The 22,390-nt window shown below is 36.5% G+C and overlaps 2 protein-coding genes across 3 annotated transcripts in view; one reads left to right on the top strand and one right to left on the bottom strand.

Annotated features, from left to right (window-relative positions):
• The window catches only part of unc13d (unc-13 homolog D (C. elegans)), a 25,343-nt gene extending 17,091 nt beyond the window's left edge, over positions 1–8,252 (top strand). The window contains exons 25-34 of the mRNA XM_048170779.1: positions 54–260; positions 1,601–1,675; positions 1,771–1,850; positions 1,948–2,053; positions 2,337–2,408; positions 3,919–4,002; positions 4,079–4,199; positions 4,765–4,888; positions 6,903–7,099; positions 7,249–8,252. Coding sequence (XP_048026736.1) covers positions 54–260; positions 1,601–1,675; positions 1,771–1,850; positions 1,948–2,053; positions 2,337–2,408; positions 3,919–4,002; positions 4,079–4,199; positions 4,765–4,888; positions 6,903–7,099; positions 7,249–7,352 — 1,170 coding nt within the window. The 3' untranslated portion in view covers positions 7,353–8,252. The remainder of the gene's footprint in view (positions 1–53; positions 261–1,600; positions 1,676–1,770; positions 1,851–1,947; positions 2,054–2,336; positions 2,409–3,918; positions 4,003–4,078; positions 4,200–4,764; positions 4,889–6,902; positions 7,100–7,248) is intronic.
• On the bottom strand, positions 7,506–22,390 carry unk (unk zinc finger). Of its 2 annotated transcripts, none has more exons than XM_048170781.1 (15): positions 22,106–22,390; positions 19,884–20,093; positions 19,626–19,802; positions 18,874–19,004; positions 18,621–18,756; positions 18,051–18,168; positions 16,520–16,604; positions 16,190–16,335; positions 15,398–15,463; positions 15,139–15,307; positions 13,055–13,153; positions 12,763–12,948; positions 12,261–12,445; positions 11,675–11,935; positions 7,506–9,044 (listed from the first exon to the last, which is right to left on the bottom strand). In XM_048170781.1, the coding sequence occupies exons 1-15, from the start codon at positions 22,255–22,257 to the stop codon at positions 8,907–8,909; spliced, it is 2,259 nt and encodes a 752-aa protein (XP_048026738.1). In that variant the 5' UTR covers positions 22,258–22,390; the 3' UTR covers positions 7,506–8,906. The 2 variants fall into 2 exon arrangements, with proteins under 2 accessions (XP_048026738.1, XP_048026737.1); XM_048170780.1 differs by having other exon boundaries at positions 16,190–16,413; positions 22,106–22,388.

Below are 22,390 nucleotides of genomic sequence, written 5' to 3'. Positions count from 1 at the left end.
ATCTGCATTTGGATATAATTGTAACTCACCGTGGTTTATGTATATTTATTTAGCTGTGCGTGGTTGTGAACGATCTAGAGCATCTGCACACCGTTCTGACACGTCTGCCACAGCAGCTAAACTGGGCGGGGCTCCGGGAACGCACGCGACACGTGATTGGAGAAACTCAGTTCCAGAATACACTTCCATCACAGCTGCAACACACACAGTCCCTCCTGAACAGAGAGATCCGTTCTGCAGTTGACACGCTCGGGAAGAAGGTATTATAAATGTGATTACATCATCAGTGGCATCAGTTGGAGATTATTTCATTTGTCATTTCATAGTTTTGATGGTTTTACTATTTAGAGTACAATAGGTGTCTCCAAACTGGCATCTATACTCAGTGTTGGGGGTAACGCATTACAAATGTAATGTGAGTTACATAATCAGATTACTTTTACGAGTAAAGCATTACTTTTTCAATTTACAGCAAAATATCTGAGATACATTTTCAAATAAGTAATGCAAGTTACTTTGTTTTCCCATTTATTGACTGACAGAATGAATAAGTGGTTATTATAGTTCTGGATTAAATGTGAGAATGAAGTTACTCATCTCACTTGCACAAAAACAGATTCAGTATTCCTCAAAATAAATAAAAACAGTGAAATGCAATCTCATAATATTACACAAACCTGCAATAATTAAATATGTTAAATAGCACAAATACACTTTATGTATTTAATCTCACTTTATTAACCAATGTCTTTGCTGCTGACCTTCAATGATCAAATTCAACCATACTAATAAGCTAAAATTACCTTTTTGTTTTTATTACTGAAGTAAGTGTTGTACTTTCTTCTCCTATTCGTGTGCAATCTAGATTGGCAGCACAGTTGAAAGGTTTGTTTGAGCTGCGCCCTCTACTGTACAGGCATGAATTTGCATTTCCTTCAGCCTGAGGCTTATTCATTTCTCTTTTGGTCTGAAAGAGCCTTTACATTTGCCAAAAATAGAATTTTTTTGTTATTAAAAGAGAAAAAAAACAAAACAAGGAAGGCCAGCCCGAGTGAGAAAAAGAAACACAAAAGTAACATAGCCCATTACTTTCCATAAAATGTAACTAAGTAATGCAATTAGTTACTGTTAGGGAGTAATGCAATATTGAAACTCATTACTTTTAAAAGTAGCTTTCCCCAACACTGTCTGTACTGTTGTCAAAGTATGATGGGAATAATCTGCTCTAAATCCTAAAAATCAAACCTAAAAGATCAGAAAGGTTCTCAGAGCTTGCAGACATTTTTCCTAACATGGACATTGCTGTACAGAGAAACAGGTAGTGTTCACGTTCCATGAATAAATAATGTTTTTGTGCTAACTTTTTGAGAACATTATTAAAGACCAGATAACTTCGAACGAAAATTTTATCAATGTTACTGGAAGAATGTTTGTTAATAATTTTAAGAGAACCTTCCCACAACATTAGCTAGAATGTTTCCTGTTGGATGGGAATAAGCCAGTCCTCAGAGTAATGAAAGTAAAAATAAGAAAGTGATCAGTGATGATTTCACAAAACAACCAGAATACATTTTATCATGTTTGTTGTCACTCTTTTTAGCTAAAGACAGACATCGAGACACATGTTCGCAACATGGCTTCCCGCCAAAGGCTTCCCTCCAGAGATACAGAGGAAGTAAGGCATATGTTTTTGAGTTTTATCAGCTTGAGGTTTAAAATGACATTTTTCTAAACCACTGCAATACTGATTATTTAAATCTCTATTTTCAGGCTGTGGTTCCTTTAATGAAATATCTGGAAAAAGAACTGCAGTATATGAATGAGAATTTGGTTCAGGAAAATTTTAACAGGTATCTTAACTTTTTTTTCCCAGTGTGACTATATCTGTGTATTTTAGTTTGACTTAGGTAATCCGCCTTCTTGATATGTTTTAATTGTCTCTTTCAGTCTTCTTACTCCATTGTGGATGAACTCAGTTAAGATTCTGCATCAGATGTCTCAGCTGGAAGACAGTAACTTGGTTTACTTCCAGAGATTACTGTACACACTGCAGGTTAGTTCAGCCTTTCAGCCAAAACCTAAATGTTAAGCATGTAACTCGTCCCGCACTAATGCTACTTCAAATCTTGTGAATTGTTTCTAAACCAACAGACTTAGAATTTTCTACCCAGAACCACATATTAATAAAGTAAAAAACACTCAGAACACCTTAGTAACCTCTTAGCAACACCCTGGCAGCCATCCTAGAATCACGGTGGAAAGTTTTGCATAGATAATCACTTTTCATATTTTCTTCAGAAATGCAAAAATGTAGTTTTATGTGTTTGTTTTGTCAGTGTTTAGAACAGTGTTTTTATGCTGAAGGGAATGGACTACCTAATGAAACACTACATACTGAGGAATATAAGGTCAGTGTTATTGTTTTATGCTCTTTTTTTTCTTTCTTTTTGTTCCCATTCAAATATGTATACTAGTGCTCAAATGTGGTTTTAAAGGTGCCCTAGAGTCAAAAATTTAATTTACCTTGGCATAGCTGAATAACAAGAGTTCAGTACATGGAAAAGACTCCATTGCTTCCTCCTTCTTATGTAAATTTCATTTGTTTAAAAGACCTCTGAAGAACAGGCGAATCTCAACATAACACCGACTGTTACGTAACAGTCGGGATCATTAATATGTACGACCCCAATATTTGCATATGCCAGCTCATGTTCAAGGCATTACACAAGGGCAGCCAGTATTAACGTCTGGATCTGTGCACAGCTGAATCATCAGACTAGGTAAGCAAGCAAGAACAACAGCGAAAAATGGCAGATGGAGCAATAATAACTGACATGATCCATGATAACATGATATTTTCAGTGATATTTGTGAATTGTCTTTCTAAATGTTTCGTTAGCATGTTGCTAATGTACTGTTAAATGTGGTTAAAGTTACCATCGTTTCTTACTGTATTCACGGAGACAAAAGAGTCGTCGCTATTTTCATTATTACACACTTGCAGTCTGTATAATTCATAAACACAACTTCATTCTTTATAAATCTCTCCAACAGTGTGTAATGTTAGCTTTAGCCACGGAGCATAGCCTCAAACTCATTCAGAATCAAATGTAAACATCCAAATAAATACTATACTCACATGATCTGACGCATGCATGCAGTATGCATGACGAACATCTTGTAAAGATCCATTTGAGGGTTATATTAGCTGTGCGATCTTTGTAAATGCACTGTATTATAGTCGATAGCTCGGGAGCGCGCGATTTAAAGGGGCCGCAGCCTGAATCGGTGCATAGTTGATGCCCCAAAATAGGCAGTTAAAAAAAATTAATAAAAAAAAATCTATGGGATATTTTGAGCTGAAACTTCAGATACATTCAGGGGACACCTTAGACTTATATTACATCTTGTAAAAACTGGTTCTAGGGCACCTTTAATACTTTCAGCAAAGATGCATTAAATTGATCAAAAGTAACAGTAAAGACATTTATAATATAAATTTATAATTTAACATATATAATATAAATTTCAAATAATTTTTGAAAATGCTATACATCAAAGAATGAAAATTCATCATTAAAATATTAAGCAGAAAAACTGTTTTTAACATTGGTAATAAAAAGCTCCAAATCAGCATATTGGAATGATTTCTGAAGGATCATGTGACTGAAAACTGGAGTAATGATGCTGAAAATTAAGCTTTTCCATCACATGAATAAATTACATTTAAAATATATTAGAATAGAAAACACTTATTTTAAATTGTAATAATATTTCACAATATTACTGATTTTACTGTTTTTTTGATCAAATAAATGCAGCCATGGTGAGTATAAGAGACTTCTTTCAAAAATTAAAAAAATCTTACTAACACCGAACTTTTGAATGATAGTATATCCATGATTTTTTTTTCCTCAGACACTGCGGGTAAACCTGACGCAAAACGCTTTAAGCTCTAATCAGCTGATAGAGAAGTTCTTTGAGAGAAAAGTGTGGGAACAGGTGAGATCAGAGCATGAAATTACCCGTTAGAGCCAGCAAAGTGTTGCTGACGTGGATTTGTTTACATTTCCTACAGAAAGTGTTTAATGGAGAGAAATACGGAGCCGTCACTCTCATCACCTCATACAAACGCTCAGAGGAGAAACTGCATGTAGAGGTTCTCAACGCTGTCAATCTAATTCCTCTCGACTCAAATGGTGAGAAGACGCTTTTCTTTTGTATTTTTCTAGCTAATCTAAACGAATTTGGAAATTGGAGCCGGAAGGTCTTGAAACTATTCGTGCTCTGACACTGACAACAATTAAAGGGATAGTTCAACTATCCCTGAAAATTCCGTCATCATTTACTCACCCTCAAGTTGTTCCAAACCTGTATGAATTTCTTTCTTCTGCTGAACACAGAATATATTTTGAAGAATATGGGTAACAGTTGATGGACCCCATTGACTTCCATAGTATGGTAAAAAAAAATACTATGGCCATCAACTATTTGGATACAGACATTCTTCAAAATATCTTCTTTTGTGTTCAGCAGAAGAAAGAAATTCATAAAGGTTTGGAACAACTTGAGGGTGAGTAAATGATGACAGAATTTTCAGTTTTGGGTGAACTATCCCTTTAAAAATATCTGAATGTCATTGCAATAGATACATTTCAGAAGTGGCATCTGCACATAAATGATGCTGCAGCTTTTCTCAGAACTAATTTTTGTGCCTCTGATCCCTGTTGATTCTATGAAATTGGATTGTTTTGTCCATTACAGGTTCCAGTGACCCTTTTGTTCAGCTTTCTCTAGAACCAAGACACGTGTTCTCTGAAGTTGAGCCACGATCCACCAAAATCAAGAACTGTGATCTCAACCCATTGTTTGAAGAGTCCTTTGAATTGTATGTAAACAAAGCTCTTACTCTCATGACAACCTCATGGTTTCAGTTCACTTTTAGAAGTCATACAAAACTCCCTCTTTTCTCATTGCCTGGGTATTGGGATAAATAGATGTAGAAGATTCAAATTCAATTTAAACAATATAGCAAATGGGCTTCTCTGGTCAAATTAAATTAATTGTTAATTACATTACTTATATATACTGTATACACAAACACACACACGCAATGTTATTTTATATTTATATGACGTCATTATGTTGCGGTCTTGCCATCAGCCAGTCGCTGCATTGCTGATCATGGTTTTGAGTATCGATAAATCTGCCCTTTCCAATGAACACAAGGATGCTCAGTAATCTCAGACAACCAGATATTTAAATCAAATCTGCAAATTTGATTGAAGAACCAAATTAGCCAGATCAGTTTTAACACTTCTTCCATATGTCACATTATCTCAGATATATTAATTGAGGTACAAAAAATGCACCCCAGGCCAAAAACAATGATCACAAAATGAGCATAATAGAGAGACACAGCTCTATTTTAAGCTGCTGTCCACTAGATTCACAGAAGAGGATTAAAAAAAAAAAAAAAAAAAAAAAAACTGAAAGGGAAAAGTCTTTCTTCCTCCTTTTCTCCTGGTTTTAATACAAAACACACACTTAATAATCACACTCATTCCTTCTAAATTACATGCCACAAACCAACTTTCACTTTAAAGCTGTCTTTTAGTAGAAAGCCCCAAATTTAGGGTGCTTACATGACAACAACGTACTAAAAGTGGAAAAGTTATTTTTTAGTGTAGAGACAACGTAGTCAAAAAGATCCCGTTCACACGAATTCACGAAAACAATTAAAAATGCTGCATTATGCATGCCAGGCCAGTAGTTGGCGATATCACTTTGTAAAGAAATACTACACGCCTATAGACTGAACACGTTTTTGTAGTTTACACGGGCTGCATCCGAAAACCTAGCTGACTTGTTGCCTCACTGCCTTATCAGGCAATGACTTGTAAGGCAGCGTGTGCATGAAGGAACCTCACAAAACTGAATTCAGACAGACTTCCGAGGAAGTATAACAGTTTAATGATCTAGAAAAATAACGTGAACTTTGGTGAGAATATCTCACTACAAATTACATCAAAAGTGGAAAATGTTGGTCAAAAACATACATTTACACACAAACAACTAGCTCAAATGTCACAGAATGGACGCACAGGATTGTGGGAAATCAAAGGCAGCGAAAGATACATCTATGCTGCCTTCAAAAATCGATCAGATGAAGGTATCTCAGGAAACGGGAAGTAAAGCTAACATTGGATTCGGACGTGCCTCGATGGCTTCCTACCTTGAAATGTCCTCCAAAAGCAGCATTTTCCAGTTTTCGGATGCAGCCAGTGTCGTGTAAACGCCCCCTTAATCATTATCAAATAGAACATTATTCGTTGTGAAGTGTAAATTGTTGTAATTTCATTATGAATTTGGAATGCAATGGAAATGAAATGGAATGCAAATTACTGTACTGAAATGAGGCAGACTCGATGTATGCAGCCTACAAATGTGACCTCTGGAGGTCACAGCCTTCTAAATAAGACAGCTCAAGAGTTCTCAACTCTGGCCCTTGAGGTCCATTTTCCTGCAGTTTTGCTCCAACCCTGAACACATTTGAACAAGGTAATCAAAGGTCTTCAGGATTACTAGAAAGTTACAGGCAGGAGAGTTTGATCAGGGTTGGAGCTAAACTCTGGAGGAAAGTGGACCTCGAGGTCCAGAGTTGAGAACCCCTGTTTTAGAGGATCCAAATATATATATATATATATATATATATATATATATTAAATAAATTTTTAATTAAATAAATGTAGCCTTGGTGAGCAGACGAAACTTCTTTTAAAAACATTAAAAATCTTAGTGGTTCCAAACTTTTGGTCTGTACTGTGTGTATATATATATATATATATTTTTTTTTTTTAATTTATGGTTGTAATGTGACTTCTGTCCTCTTGGGGAAACAGTTCTGTTACATTGGAGAAGTGCCAGTCTCCAGGAGCATGTCTGCTGGTGACAGTGCTGGACCATGACACTTTGAGGAGCGATGACTTCGAAGGAGAGGCGTTTCTGTCTCTTAAGGCAGTGCCAGGAGTCGGAGGAGGACCCCATAATCCAGAGCCTGCACAGATACGCCTACCTTTGATGCACCCCAAACCCAACAGTATGTCACTTCCTGTTATATGTACTCTGTTTAAAATGAGATTGAAATGACATAGGGGAGATTAACTGATGACAAAATGTGTGTCTAATAATATGCACACACACATCATGTAGAGATTCAATGTCTTTGTGCCATCTCTGTTTTTGTAGGTGAAAATACGTTGAGGTTACTTGAAGCCAGGAAGGGTGAAAAAGAAGCTCAGGCCTTCGTTAAATTACGCAGGCAAAGAGAAAAGAAGTCTCAGGAAGCCTGAGAGGACAAAAACATGAATCAAAGCCAAATTAACTTTTTTTTTTTTTTTCTGTCTATTATTTGTTATATAAAAAACATTATTTAATGCCCAACTTTTTTAATTATTGTAATAATGTGTAATGATGATATTATTCTATGATATAAAAAATAAACATTTTCATCCAAAAATATACATTTATTGTCTTTTACAAAATCAGACTGAGACACTGTATATGAACAAAACTGAGCATGTGATTTGTGAATTCACAGTGAAGTTCTGTTTCAAAGGAAGTCGTATGTTGAGCATCCTATATAACTGTGCCTTCAAACTGAATTCAACTAAAATCATCCGAATAAATCGAAAGTCAAGCCCTCTTCTGACAGCCGTAGCTTATGACTGCTGTTATGTTTGGTAATCAGTGCACATGATTTCTATTCTCCACTGGTGTCAGAAATGTGTTCACATAAAACGCCTCTACATGAACAGAAAGCTGCAGTTGGGGAACGTGCTGTTGGTTTAGTAAACAGGCAAATTATTCATTCAATAAATGCATTAAATAAAATAAGCAAATTCTAGGAATAACATAAAAAGTGTTTGCCTTCTTGCTTTTGCACTCCAGTTTACCATGACTCTTTTTAATAAAAAAAAAAAAACCTGAGAATGAAAAGCTGCAAAACCATGTTTTCGGCATTTTGCTGTGTAGCAGTCTCCTGGAATTTCTCCTTTAAAAAATCCTACAAAAGTAATTGTAAATTTCCTATATAGCTACCTACTATGCTAATCTGTATTAATTATGAAATCTTCCCATCTGGTAAAAGTCATTTCAGCTGCACTGAAGATACACAAACTGCATTTCTTCTGTAAACACTTCAGAATGTTCTGGAAGGACATTCCACATTTTGACTTAAAGATGTTTAAAAACAAACAGGATTGTCTTATTATATGTGTTGTATGTGTTACGCTTCTACATAAAGCATATAGGGAATATCAGAATTTGGTATCATGATCATCACTTAAATATTTCTCTCTAAATGCGTTTCATAGAAAGCACTAACTCAATTATTAGTGCTTTACAAAACTTAGGCAATGTCAGAATACTAATGCAGGTTATGTTTGTTTTGTTCTCATTTAAAATACATGGGAAATTATGATTACAATGAGACATAAGCATATTATTATATATATATGTGATGTTTTGTCCCCACAATAAACATGAAAATATCACAAACTGATCATGTATGTCATAGTTTCTCTAGTAATTTTCTTTCTTTTGGAGGAAGAAAATGGTCCCACTGAGGTTTAGGACTGCTTGCATGCTAGTGTAAAGGATATGCCATGGCATGTCTTATTGATATGGTCAATATGCATCAAACAAAATCATATTTCTCAATTAAGTCTCAGCTTTTAGCCAAGATAAGGCTGAGGTGGTTTCATTTCTTTTAGATTTGGGCTTTGTAGGATACATTTAACCCTAGATTTAAATGAAGAACATGTGAGGGGTCAGGGTTTATGTCTAGTGTCTGGATTATAGCTTTAGGATTACGTCTGAGTTTGTGACTGCGGGATATTCATGCTCTACTGGTGTTCGGTGCACAGCGGGCATTCTGTCGAGGCTGCACATTGTTCGCAGTGCAGGCCATGTTGGCATGGCAACGTCACTGATCCCATCTCATTGCAAGATAGACAATATAATCTCTGCTTCCTGAACACAGCCTGAAAGAAGGAAAGAGGCAGAGAGAGAAGACAGATTAAAACACGATTCAAAGTGCCTTATTGTTAATCTAATTGAGCTCTGCTTGTACATCAGATTACTGGTGAACCTTAAAGGGTTAGTTCACCCAAAAATGCTAATTCAGTCATTAATTACTCACCCTCATGTCGTTTCAAACCCGTAAGACCTTCGTTCATCTTCGGACCAAAAATTAAGATATTTTTGATGAAATCCAAGAGGTATCTGACTCCTCCTTAGACAGCAATATAATCACCACTTTCAGGGTCCAGAAAGGTACTAAAGACATTGTTAAAATAGTCCAGGTGACTGCAGTGGTTCAACTTTAATGTTATGAAGCGACTAGAATACTTTATGTGCGCAAAAACGAAACAAAAATAATCTCTTTTGTGTCATTCTCATATGCCGCTTACGTTCAGCGCTTCCATGTTCTACGACAGAACACAGACTTATTATTGGCCAGCTCCTGTGTCAACATCACATGCAGGCATTGTTCATTCACATGAACAGTGTCTGCCAATCCTGAGCCGGCGTTCTGACGTAGAACATGGAAGCGCTGAACATAAACAGCGTATGAGAATGACACAGAAGAGAAGATATTAAGGTTGAACCACTGCAGTCACATGGACTATTTTAATGGACCTTGAAAGTGTTAAATTACTGTCTATGGAGAAGTCATATACCTTGCGGATTTCGTCAAAAATATCTTAATTTGTGTTCCGAAGACAAACAAATGGTCTTAAGTGTGTGGAACGACATGAGGGTGAGTAATTAATGACAGAATTTTCATTTTTGGGTTCATTTTTTCACCCTTTAAAGAAATGCCCAGGTCATATATTACCAGAATCAAAAGAGAAAAAAAATCCTATTTTTTATGGCAATGAAACATTTCCACCTTCTATTACCATAAAAATATTGTATTTAAAATGTAAAGCACAATTGCAAGCCAATTTGATGGCAATATTTGTTGTTCAGAAAAAAAAAAAAAAAAGATATTTGCAAATTAAAATCACTCTAAAATTGAAAACTGACTACAAAAACTAGCTTAATGCATTTTAAATAATATAATACATTATATTTATTATTTATTTAATTAATTTGTACTAGTATTTTAAATAATATAATATAATATAATATAATATAATATAATATTATATGTTTAACACTTAAAGGGTTAGTTCAACCAAAAATGAAAATTATGTCATTAATGACTCACCCTCATGTCGTTCCAAACCCGTAAGACCTCCGTTCATCTTCGGAACACAGTTTAAGATATTTTAGATTTAGTCCGAGAGCTTTCTGTCCCTCCATTGAAAATGTAGGTACGGTGCACTGTCCATGTCCAGAAAGGTAATAAAAACATCATCAAAGTAGTCCATGTGACATCAGTGGGTTAGTTAGAATTTTTTGAAGCATCGAAAATACATTTTGGTCCAAAAATAACAAAAACTACGACTTTATTCAGCATTGTCTTCTCTTCCGGGTCTGTTGTATATCCGCTTTCACTCCACAGTGACGCTGCTTCTTCTTCTTGTTTCCTGTTTTACGGCGGTTGGCATCCAGGTAATTGGTGCATTACCACCCCCTTGTGCTCCGGAGAGTGATGCGATTAGGACATCCGCGACATGCACACCTACGCACCATTTAAAAAAATCTAGCAATACCAAAATACAAACAATGTAGAATAGCTTGAATACAGTGTGCGTCTCCCTCAGACTGTAAACGAAGCTCAGGCGCACTAGATAACACGTCAGCAGCGTCACTGTCCGGAGCAGAAGGGGGCGGTAATGCACCAATAAGCTGGATGCCAACCGCCGTAAAACAGGAAAGAAGAAGAAGCAGCAGCGTCACTGTGGAGTGAAGGCGGTTATACAACAGACCCGGAAGAGAAGACAATGCTGAATAAAGTCATAGTTTTTGTTATTTTTGGACCAAAATGTATTTTCGATGCTTCAAAAACTTCTAACTAACCCACTGATGTCACATGGACTACTTTGATGATGATTTTATTACCTTTCTGGACATGGACAGTATAGCGTACATACATTTTCAATGGAGGGACAGAAAGCTCTCGGACTAAATCTAAAATATCTTAAACTGTGTTCCGAAGATGAACGGAGGTCTTACGGGTTTGGAAAGACATGAGGGTGAGTCATTAATGACATAATTTTCATTTTTGGGTGAACTAACCCTTTAACACTTGGTTAAATAAGGTTTAATTTGTTAACATTAGTTAACAGGAACTAACAATGAACAATACTTCTACAGCATTTATTAATGTAAGTTAATGTTAATATTAACATTTTTAAGGTCAAAAGTTGTATATTAGCAAAAAGTTGTATGCTACACTGTGAACTAACATGATTATTAAGATTTTTATGAACTAATATTAACAATGGTTAATAAATGCTGTTAATAAAGACCTTATTGCCAAGTGTTACCATTATCTAATATAATAATACTTTTATATTAAATAAGTAATTAGTATAAAAGCTTCAATTTCTTAATGCAAAACAATTCATTTTTTCTTCATTTGAGTTTTGGATAAAAAAAAAAAAAAAACAGTAGTTTTCACGAGATTCATCAGTTGTCAGGTAGCGGGTGTGTGAATTACCTGTTCTACAGTGCGTAAGCAGGAGCAGATCTGTGCCTGCAGGCTGCAGATGGAGCTGAGTGGAAGTCTGTGGAGTAACTGTAGCTGGTGAAGCTGTAGATGTGGGTTTTCTGCATGCCTTAGGCTCTCTAGCGCCTCCTCCAGGAGTGCTGCTTGCTGCTGCGCCTCCACTTCAGCCTGCCGCGCTCGCTCCGCCTCCATACCCAGCTGCCCCGCCAAGTGACGAGCTTCCTCTGCGTCTGATTTTAAGACGGCCAATGACTGTGGCAGTTAACAGAAAAGACTTCAGAAATCTTGTCATCACAATCATGAGTGCCTTTACATATTACAGCCTAGCACTTAATTTGTATTCAGAAACTTGGCCTATCCTGATGAACAACAGCCTGAAAATGTAGGTAATTTTTACATGCGAACAGGATAGCAAGTCATCACTTCCATGTGGTCTTAAAGGTACAGTAATCATTCTGATTACTTCTCAGAATCATAAAAAAGGTGGAAAATGAGGTCATGGGGAAAAAAATAAATAAAACGCCATAAAAGTGTGAAACACACACACACACAGACACACACACAGATGGAGTCTGACCTGAGCCATCTGTCTCCAGCTGTGGTCCCAGTGTTTCAGCACCCTGTGTGCCTCCTCCACTTCCTGTTTGAGACGTGACGCCTCGGCATACATGCTCCCTGTGGAGAGCAGGGCAGGGGGGGTACCTGGCGAGCTTTGGCCTGTCGGAAAATGTTCCCAAATACTGCTGTTCATGCCATTTAAACCTACAAAAACAAAACAAAATCACATTTGACTGGATTCACTGCATTGTCTATCCAGTTCATTACCATGAAAAAAACCTGCTTTGTTTTAAAAAGACAACTGATAATTTAATGCTACATTTGACTGCTATATACTCTCACTGCCTTTGTAAACAAGAACGTTGACCTAGATATGTCACAGGAGATCTAAACTCGTTCTGATCCCAAGCAAGAGCCTTGCAAAAAAGCAGATACTGCTTAATACAGTTTAGTGTTGAAAATACACAGTTCAACACATCATTAACCCAGTCAGCTTAAAAATCAATAAAAATAACACAAACCTAAAGAACCATGAGAGGTCCCCAAAAAGCTACTCTCTGATTGGCTGGGTTGTGGCAACTGCGCTGAGAGGAATGGAGAATGGTGAGCTCTGATTGGTGGAGAAGGTGAGGGTGATCTGAAAGGGGAGGGGCTACTTAGGGAGCCAGGGATGTTGACAGGTGCTGAACTTTGTAACTGACTGCCTCCTGTAGAAAAAGATAAAATCAGAAATGAAGATGGATGTCAAAGCTGAATTTTTGAAGTAGCGATGCTATCATCTTTATTTCATAAGACTATAATGTCTTCACCAACCCAACATGAGGCCCATGCTGGGTAGAGCTGAACTCTCCAGACTTTTCTCAAGAGCTGAGACTCCAAAGTCATTCAGGTCCAGATCATCCAGGGCAGATTCTAGTGAAGAGGAGAAATATATGCAGATTTAAACATACAGAACATTCTAAGTCATAAGTCATTCTACTCAATAATAAAGCTCAAGGTATACTTTTGTACATAACCTACAACCAGGGCTTGACATTAACTTTTCTGCTCACCAGCCACTGTGGCTTGTGGTTTTCCAAAGTTACTAGCCACTCAGCATTTTCACTGGCCCCAATTTTGACATGGATACCATGGGGAAAAACTGCCATAGATATTTTTAATATTATTCCATAATTTGACAGCAGGTATATCAGGCTGCTGTCACTTTAAGACCTGACGCACAGATCCATTATACTGTTACACATAAGTTTTCTTTCTCAACTGTTTACGTTCACTTTATGACTGTGTTTACATGAATACTCGCCAAGAGCAGCATTTTGACATTATTTTGTGTGTATATATATATATATATATATATATATATATATATATATATATATATATATATATATATATATATATATATATATATATATATATACACACACAGTGGGTAGGGAAAGTATTCAGACCCCCTTAAATGTTTCACTCTTTGTTATATTGCAGCCATTTGCTAAAATCATTTAAGTTCATTTTTTCCTCATTAATGTACACACAGCACCCCATATTGACAGAAAAACACAGAATTGTTGATATTTTTGCAGATTTATTAAAAAAGAAAAACTGAAATATCACATGGTCCTAAGTATTCAGACCCTTTGCTGTGACACTCATATATTTAACTCAGGTGCTGTCCATTTCTTCTGATCATCCTTGAGATGGTTCTACACCTTCATTTGAGTCCAGCTGTGTTTGATTATACTGATTGGACTTGATTAGGAAAGCCACACACCTGTCTATATAAGACCTTACAGCTCACAGTGCATGTCAGAGCAAATGAGAATCATGAGGTCAAAGGAACTACCTGAAGAGCTCAGAGACAGAATTGTGGCAAGGCACAGATCTGGCCAAGGTTACAAAAAACGAAAACCTTCTCCAGAGTGCTCAGGACCTCAGACTGGGCCAAAGGTTTACCTTCCAACAAGACAATGACCCTTAGCACACAGCTAAAATAACGAAGGAGTGGCTTCACAACAACTCCGTGACTGTTCTTGAATGGCCCAGCCAGAGCCCTGACTTAAACCCAATTGAGCATCTCTGGAGAGACCTAAAAATGGCTGTCCACCAACGTTTACCATCAACCTGACAGAACTGGAGAGGATCTGCAAGGAGGAATGGCAGAGGATGCTCAAATCCAGGTGTGAAAAACTTGTTGCATCTTTCCCAAAAAGACTCATGGCTGTATTAGATCAAAAGGGTGCTTCTACTAAATACTGAGCAAAGGGTCTGAATACTTAGGACCATGTGATATTTCAGTTTTTCTTTTTTAATAAATCTGCAAAAATGTCAACAATTCTGTGTTTTTCTGTCAATATGGGGTGCTGTGTGTACATTAATGAGGAAAATAAATGAACTTAAATGATTTTAGCAAATGGCTGCAATATAACAAAGAGTGAAAAATTTAAGGGGGTCTGAATACTTTCCGTACCATATATATATATATATATATATATATATATATATATATATATATATATATATATATATATATATATATATATATAAAAGCAGCGAAAAAGAACTCAATTTAGTGCTGAGAGGTGGCTTATCTGCAGGAATGAGTAAAATTATGCAAATATGCTCGATCCCAAGCTGAAATTCAAGCCCTGTAACACCAACAATTTTCATCCACAGCAAATGCACTGTGCTGGAATTTATCATATTCAGAAGAATATTCATCCGCAGTCATGCAGAGCTGAAGCACAGTTAAAACAATGTTCTTCTGCAAAATGCATGTTTTTTTTGTTGTTGTTGTTTTTTAACGGCTAGAGGGCCAAAAGTTACATAGTGTACCTTTAATATTTAATAACAATTTAATTTAATTTTAGGGTATACTACCTCCCTGACCAATCACTCACCCACTACAGACTCCACTGTGTCACTTGTAGGGTAGAAAGGAAGAGCGTTGGCGTTCATGCCTGATGAGGGGCCGGGGGGTGCAGGGCTGGGTGGAGTGGCTGCCAGGCTGGAAGGTACACTGGAGGACATACTGAGAGGACTGCCGACAGGCAGAAACACCAACAAATCCTGAAAACACATTACATGGAATAGTACCAAAAGTTCTTGGCCTATTTGTAATTTTCATTAATTTCTCTTTTGAATCAATGTGTCCAATACCTGTTTGCTGTGCATGGAGGACATGTCTCTGCTGCGATGTTCCATTGAAAAACTTCTATATTTGGCCTATATGAAAGATATGAAAATTATGTTATAATAAAACAAAAAAAAACTTGTTTTTCCTTTTATGGATATTTCCATTTGTTTGTGAAGTATCAATCCTTCGAATTCACTCAAATGTCAACAAAAGGACAAACAGACATACTTTAGGTTTTACTATACAAAGAGCTACACTACCGTTCAATGGTTTGGGGTCGGTACGTTTTCTTTTCTTTTCTTCATTTTTTATTTTTTTTGAAAGAAATTAATACTTTTATTAAACGATACATTAAATTAATCAAAAGTGACAGTAAAGACAGTGTTTCCACATTGTTTTCAACATTGATGATAATAAGAAATGTTTCTTGAGCAGCAAATCAGTGTATTAGAATGATTTCTGAAGGATCATGTGACACTGAAGACTGGAGTAATGATGCTGAAAATTCAGCTTTTCCATCACAGGAATAAATTATACTTTAAAATTAATATTATTTATTGCCAGGTGTCTTTTTGTATTTTTGACCAAATGCTGTCTTGCTGAGAATTAGAGACTTACAACCCCAATTTTTTGAACATTTTTAGCCAGTAAAATATTGCAGAGCACAGCAAAAAATTTTAACTTTTAGACTTTTCCTGGCTTGGAAATCATAATTATAAAATTCTTAAGTTTTCCATGTCAGTGGAAACCTTGTGTTTGTCACAAGAATATCAATGTCTTCAAATAAAAGAATTAAGAAAGAGTTATTGCTTCACCTGGTCTTCCCTCTCAAACCCAGGGGCTTTCCCATAACCCCCCTCTCCTCCTAGACAGGCATCAAGACTGGAGGACTCCTCAAACAGAACCCTTCCCAGCAGCCCTTCTTCTGTAGTTGCGCTCAAGCCACTCTGGCTGAAGTCTTCTAAGGTAGAGGGGCAGGAAGTTGCAAGAGGAGGTGAACTGCATTGTGCAGACAGCTGCTCATCACTGATGCTTACTTCTGAGAAGCAAACGGAAACGTTTTACAATAGATATAAAACATCCAATACAATGTATAGTGTAAATAGTGTTTTATCACATGGTAATTTTCCAAAATGTAACCTTACTTTCTAAATGGGCAAAAGCGCAGAACGGCCCTCTGGGACAGTGTCCACTTTGCTGAATGTCGTTGCATTTGGTGGATTTGTAGATCTGTGGAGGAAAACATTAATTATTAGGAAAATAAGAAAATGCTAGTGTTGCTTGCTTATTAAAAAGCACCAAAAAAATATCAGGGTGTTGCTAGGGTGGTTTCTTCTCTACTATACAGTAGTGTATAACCATGGTTCTCAACAAGGGGGCCTGAACAAACATCCAAAAAGACCTCAAGATAACTTAAAATTATTTAAAATGAATCCGATAAAACAGGCATTAAAATAAACGAAAACAACTAAAAATCAAGATATTTCAGATTTAACTTACCCCTTAAAAAAAAAAAAAAAAATGGAACGAATTATTACAATGTGGCCACGATTTAGTAAAACAAGGGAACGAATTAGTAAAATGCGCTCATGTATTAAGTTGTGGGAACAAATTATTACATTTTTCCAGCAAGTCATGTGCGGAGCTCCATAAATTGTATTTTTTATTTTTTTTTATAGGTACTTCTTATTTACAGAAACTAGGAGTTAGAGCATTACAATCAATCATTAAAAGATCACGATCTTGATTCAAACACCCGTCAATGATTTTCCTGTGTCTATTAAACCTTGCGATCCGTACGATAACAGCGAACATTCAAATCTGCATTCGTGATGCTACTGACCCAGAGAGAGCAAGTTTTCATCATGTATCGATATGAAAGAGCTTCACAAACAGTCTTTTTAACCACACAGTAACATAGTCTTTTACAATAATTTATAATATCACAGAAGTACTGGAATAAAGTTTATAGTTCAGATGTCTACGGTAAGCGATCAAAATCGCCTTTTTGACACTTGTATCATTACATCGTTACACCAGTAGGTGGTGACAAGTGACTGTTAAAAAAATTATTTGTCACTGAATCCTTCAATTCATTCAGAAGATTTGTTCAAAAATGATGATTCATCCAGTAATGAAACAAGTGAAGTCTTTATGCGAGTCAGTTTTCACACTGAATCATTCACTCGAACCAATTTTTAAAAAAAACCTACTTTTTAATATACTGTATTGTTTAGTTGTGTATTCAGAATCATGGGAGAACTGTGATCTCTATTTTAAACAAACAAACAAAAAAAATTGTGATTCTCAATTTATCCAGAATCGTGCAGCTCTAGGAGTCTATAACTTTCCGACCCCTGTATATGGCCCTGTAAAGGCTTTTTTCTGCGGGTTTTATCGCTTGCCAGGGTCTAAAATCTTATCATTTAGAAAAAGAAGAGCACAAATATGAGCTGTATTAAAACAACTAATCAAAAAAACTAAAAAATTAGCCTCTTCAGCTAAAGGGCCAAACAAACTAGTAACCTTAACGAGCATCACAAGCACAGCATAATCAAATAGGCACAGTTTAATTAGATCAGGTTCATAAGTGCACAAGAACATAAATGTCCTTGTTCTTGCTGTAAATACTGATGTTAAACAGAGTCCAGCTCCATTAGATTGAGTGTGAAATACCTCCGGGTGGAACTGCTGTTCTGTCCGCGTGTGGCAGTACGGGCAGCTTTCTCCGCTTTCACATTTACTGGGGTCCCCCCACTCATCACTGTGCTTCACTGAGGGACACGGCAGGGCTCTTCAAGAACAAACACGCACATAATACCATTAACTACTATTAGCATGGAAGATGTCTGCCACCACTCTACAGAGCAGGAAATCAAGTTAATTAAAATGGAATTGCACACATAGCGATCCGATTTGTCATTACTTTTTAAAGGAATGGTTCAGGGTTTTCAAACTGCAAGTGAGTTAATGAGAAGCTAATAATTAATAAAATCATAAATATAGAAATATCAGTGAATAACGGCTTAAATTTAGTTTTTTTTTTTCTTTACAAAAAGCTATAGCATATAAAATGCTTTTTCGTCACCATGAACCGTTGTTGTATAGAAATTATCTGTGTAAAAATGATCAGTTTGTGTCCCCTGAAAACAGCATATTTGTTTGCAATAACATGACAGTGAGTAAATACTGCCATTTTTTTATCCCTTTAGGTTTTCTATACAGTGAAGTTTTTGTTGTTCAGACCTGTATTTGTGCTTATGAGGGCTCCGTCTGCGGTCTTTGCTGTTGTGATAATAGGGACATGCATAGCCCTGACGGCACAGCCGAGGAGGTTTTTTGCAAAGCTCAGTCTTGTAATGGGAGAGCACGAAACTGTTGTCTGCATGAAGAGAAATGAGCAAAGAACGACATGAAGAATGACATTAAGGTAGTGTGACATTTTAGTTCATTTCAAGTCGAGTGTATTTATGCATGCATGTATAGCGGCTGATTTCACCTTGCCAGCGTGGATCTTCACTCAGGATTTTTTCTATGAGTGCAGTGCTGGCCACAACTCCAGACTGCCCTTCTCCAGATGTTCCCTCAACCAATCCAGTAGCAGCTTGGGCTTCTAACACCTGAACCTCTCTGAACAAGAAATTAAACCAAGGAAAAGATCCAAAATTAATACTTTTATTCAACAAGGATGCATTAAATTAATCAAAAGTGACAGTAAAGATATTAATAATGTTAAAAGATTTTTGAACTTTCTATTCAAAGAATAAAAAATATCACAGTTTCCACAAAAATATTAAGCAGCACAACTGTTTTCAACATAAAAAGAAATGTTTCTTGAGCCCTAAATCAGCATATTAGAATGATTTCTGAAGGATCATGTGACACTGAAGTAATGACCGTGAAAATTCAGATTTGCCATCAAAGAAATAAATTTCATTTTAAAATATATTTATAAAAAATGACATATTAACATCATTTTAAAATTACTTTAGTTTGTAATAATATTCCTGTTTTTACTGTACTTTTGATCAAATAAACGCATTCTTGGTGAGCATAAGAGACTTCTTTCAAAAATATGGAAAAAATCGTATCGATCCCAAAAATACATGGTAGCGTATCATTATAATAAATAATAGATGCAATACAATTAAAAACAACTCTTTTTTTGTGTTGGGTTTTGTAATGCTATGGCGAATAAATGACAAATTTTCATATTCAGATGAACTATTGCTTCAAACGTCAACTCCCCACCTGATGTCATAGACCGGGCTACGGAGGTCATGGGAGCCGTGAGCAAAGGCACAGTGAGGGCCGTTCTTACTGCAGTGGCCCTTCCCATCAGTCTCGTGGATACAGGAACCGGTCTTATAGTACCGCAGGTGATACCGCCTCTCTGTGTCTCCGGCTGTTCGGTGCAAAAATGGACACCTGGCAATAAATAAACAAAGACAGATGTCAACATTAATTCAGACATTGTAGCTTAAAAAAGGAGTATCTGCTGGTTCTTACTCATCTCCATCGGGACAAGTCCCTGTGCCCTCGTCGTATTTGACGCAGTACACATCAGGGCTGTAATTAAAAGTTCCATCACGTCTGCGAATCGGCCTCCGCCGTCTCTGGTTCAAGAAGTGCCAGTGGAAGCAGGTGAAGGGCCTGTGCTGAGTGCACTTGTGCTGCACGAATAGAGGACACTGCTCTGTCCTAAACTCCTTCAGATACCTTAAACAGAGAAAGAGGGGAAGTATAATATAAAAAATGAAGGTGAAGAGTGAGAGTGGATTAAAGGGGTGTAGCTACAATCTGAACTAACAAAACACTGCATGGCAATGTACCTGGACCTACAATGTAAACAGCGTAGGAGACTAACAGGGAAGAAAATAAATTCTTGAATTAAAGTCATTTTTATTTTGTTTTTGCACACAAAAAGTATTCTCGTCGCTTCATAACATTAAGACTGAACCACTGTAGTCAATTTTAACAATGTCTTTGAGTCATTCTACGAAACAGGTGCCATTTCTACTTTGCAATTTTCATTAAGAACAAACTTTTTTTAAACAAACCTACAACTTGAAATATATGTTAATCCTCCAAAAAACATTTTCCCACCTCAGGCAAAAAATCTTTATTAAAATTATCCTTTTTATTCAGGCAATGAAGCCATTCTCGTACCACCCCGTCACGGACAATATGTATGCCATTAGAATAGTAAAACAAGAAATGGATTTTTAAAATTGAATGTCTTCCTAACAGTAAAATGTCCCTTTTTTGGAAACCATCAATAGACAGCCTGTAATTTAATGAAATATGAATTTGACATTTCAATGGCCTCTTTGTTTGTACTGAAAAAATGAATTCACTTAAAAAATACAAATAAAGTTACATTTATCTGATTAGTCCACACAGCAAGAACATCATTCAACATTAATTTATGTAATATTTCATTTCCTTTCCATAAACTTTTAACAAAATGACCCTGTGACAGGGTGGTATGGACAAAGTGTTTCTCTATATGATCTGCTGGTTGTAACATTATTCATTAAACAGATAGTGAGTGAAAGAGATAGTGAGTGATGAGTGAGTGAGTGAATGAGTGAGTGAGTGAACCAAACAGTGTTGCCAAGTTTGTGGTTTTCCTGTGGAACTGGGCTACTTTTTCACAGTTTCCACATGTCTGTGAGTTGAAGCGACCCAAAATAACATGATATTTAGCACTTGCAATGCTAATTTTTCCAAGGGAACCCCACCAAAAAACAAATATTTTACTCAACAGAATGTGATTTTTACCGGGGGACCCCCAAAATAGTGTTTGAAAAAAAAAAAAAAAAACTTATTTGGTGATATTTTAGATGCAAATATCATGTTGGTCAACACAGACATGTGAAATTGGCTATGTACTAATGAAAAATGATTAAAATAGTATGATAATATTCAAAAAAAAAAGCATTTTATCATATATCATGTTAACAAGAAAACTTGAATTAATAACTTTAAGCTTTGGAAACACACTTTGGGACATTTTTGGGCCTTATGCATCTGATCAAATGTTGCGGACCCAAATGGCACCCGTTTTGTAGAATGACTCTTTTACTACTTTTCTGGACCTTGAATGTAATTACATTGTATTCTCTTGGGGATCAGAAACCTCTCGGATTTCATCAAAAATAACTTAATTTGTGTTCTGAAGATGAACTGAGGTCTTACAGGTGTGGAACAACATGAGGGTGAGTAATTAATGACAGAAATTTAATTTTTGGGTGAACTAACCCTTTAATAAAATATTAAAATGACTTTGAAAAGAATATAACCAACTAAATTGTTCACTTTGCAGTAATAAATGCATGACAAAAATCAGGAAAATTCATTGGTCATAAAATGTGGGAACTCAAGTTGTGTGGAGCTTCATCCGTTACATGAAGCGCAGATCAAAAGATTGGATGTAACTTTAACCACAATTTTACTATCCATAACATATCAGACATATAAGCATTGTATAGCCTGCCTTCTTTATTGTGTTTAATAACAAATCACCAGACCTCTTTCCAGGATGCTCAAGTGTATCCGTCAAAACATCATGCATGCATACTGTCACACTACTAGGCCATAAACCGCAACTCCTGATCCCGCTCATAAGAGCCCACAAATACCCATCAGAGGCGTGTAAAATTAGTGATGCATGAAATATGTGATTTGCATGTGTAATCAGGTGGGTGTAAAGGTGTTTCGTTACGTACGTGTAGTGCTGGGGTTTCTCGGGCTGTGCGTGCAGCACGTTAGCAGGGGACGTCGTGCCACCTGCCGAGGGTGAGGAGCAGGAGGAGGACGATGAAGGTCCCAGGTTGGCAGCGGCACCCGAAGAACCGGGCTGAGATGGTGCTTTCGACATGATTTATCGAATTATGGCCATCAAACAGTTTAATATTGGGAGAGCTGCGAAGTCCGCATTCTTTTTCGATGTGCGCATGCGCCAAATCTAGCGAGGAGGAAATTCCGGGCCATTGTGATGACGTTTTAGTAGC

Source organism: Megalobrama amblycephala, linkage group LG20 (genome assembly GCF_018812025.1).
Source record: "Megalobrama amblycephala isolate DHTTF-2021 linkage group LG20, ASM1881202v1, whole genome shotgun sequence".
Classification (NCBI taxonomy): domain Eukaryota; kingdom Metazoa; phylum Chordata; class Actinopteri; order Cypriniformes; family Xenocyprididae; genus Megalobrama; species Megalobrama amblycephala.
Note: the sequence above shows the minus strand (reverse complement) of the source record. Positions and strands in the feature narration are given on the sequence as shown.

Bases quoted from the DNA above. Each gene is read 5' to 3' on its own strand.
- unk (XM_048170780.1), bottom strand. From the start codon at position 22,257: ATGTCGAAAGCACCATCTCAGCCCGGTTCTTCGGGTGCCGCTGCCAAC. The intron at 18,757-18,873 runs GTGAAATCAGCC...CTCTTCATGCAG, and splicing joins TGAAGATCCACGCTGGCAAG to ACAACAGTTTCGTGCTCTCC. The intron at 16,414-16,519 runs GTAAGGTTACAT...TTTGCTTCTCAG, and splicing joins CGCTTTTGCCCATTTAGAAA to AAGTAAGCATCAGTGATGAG.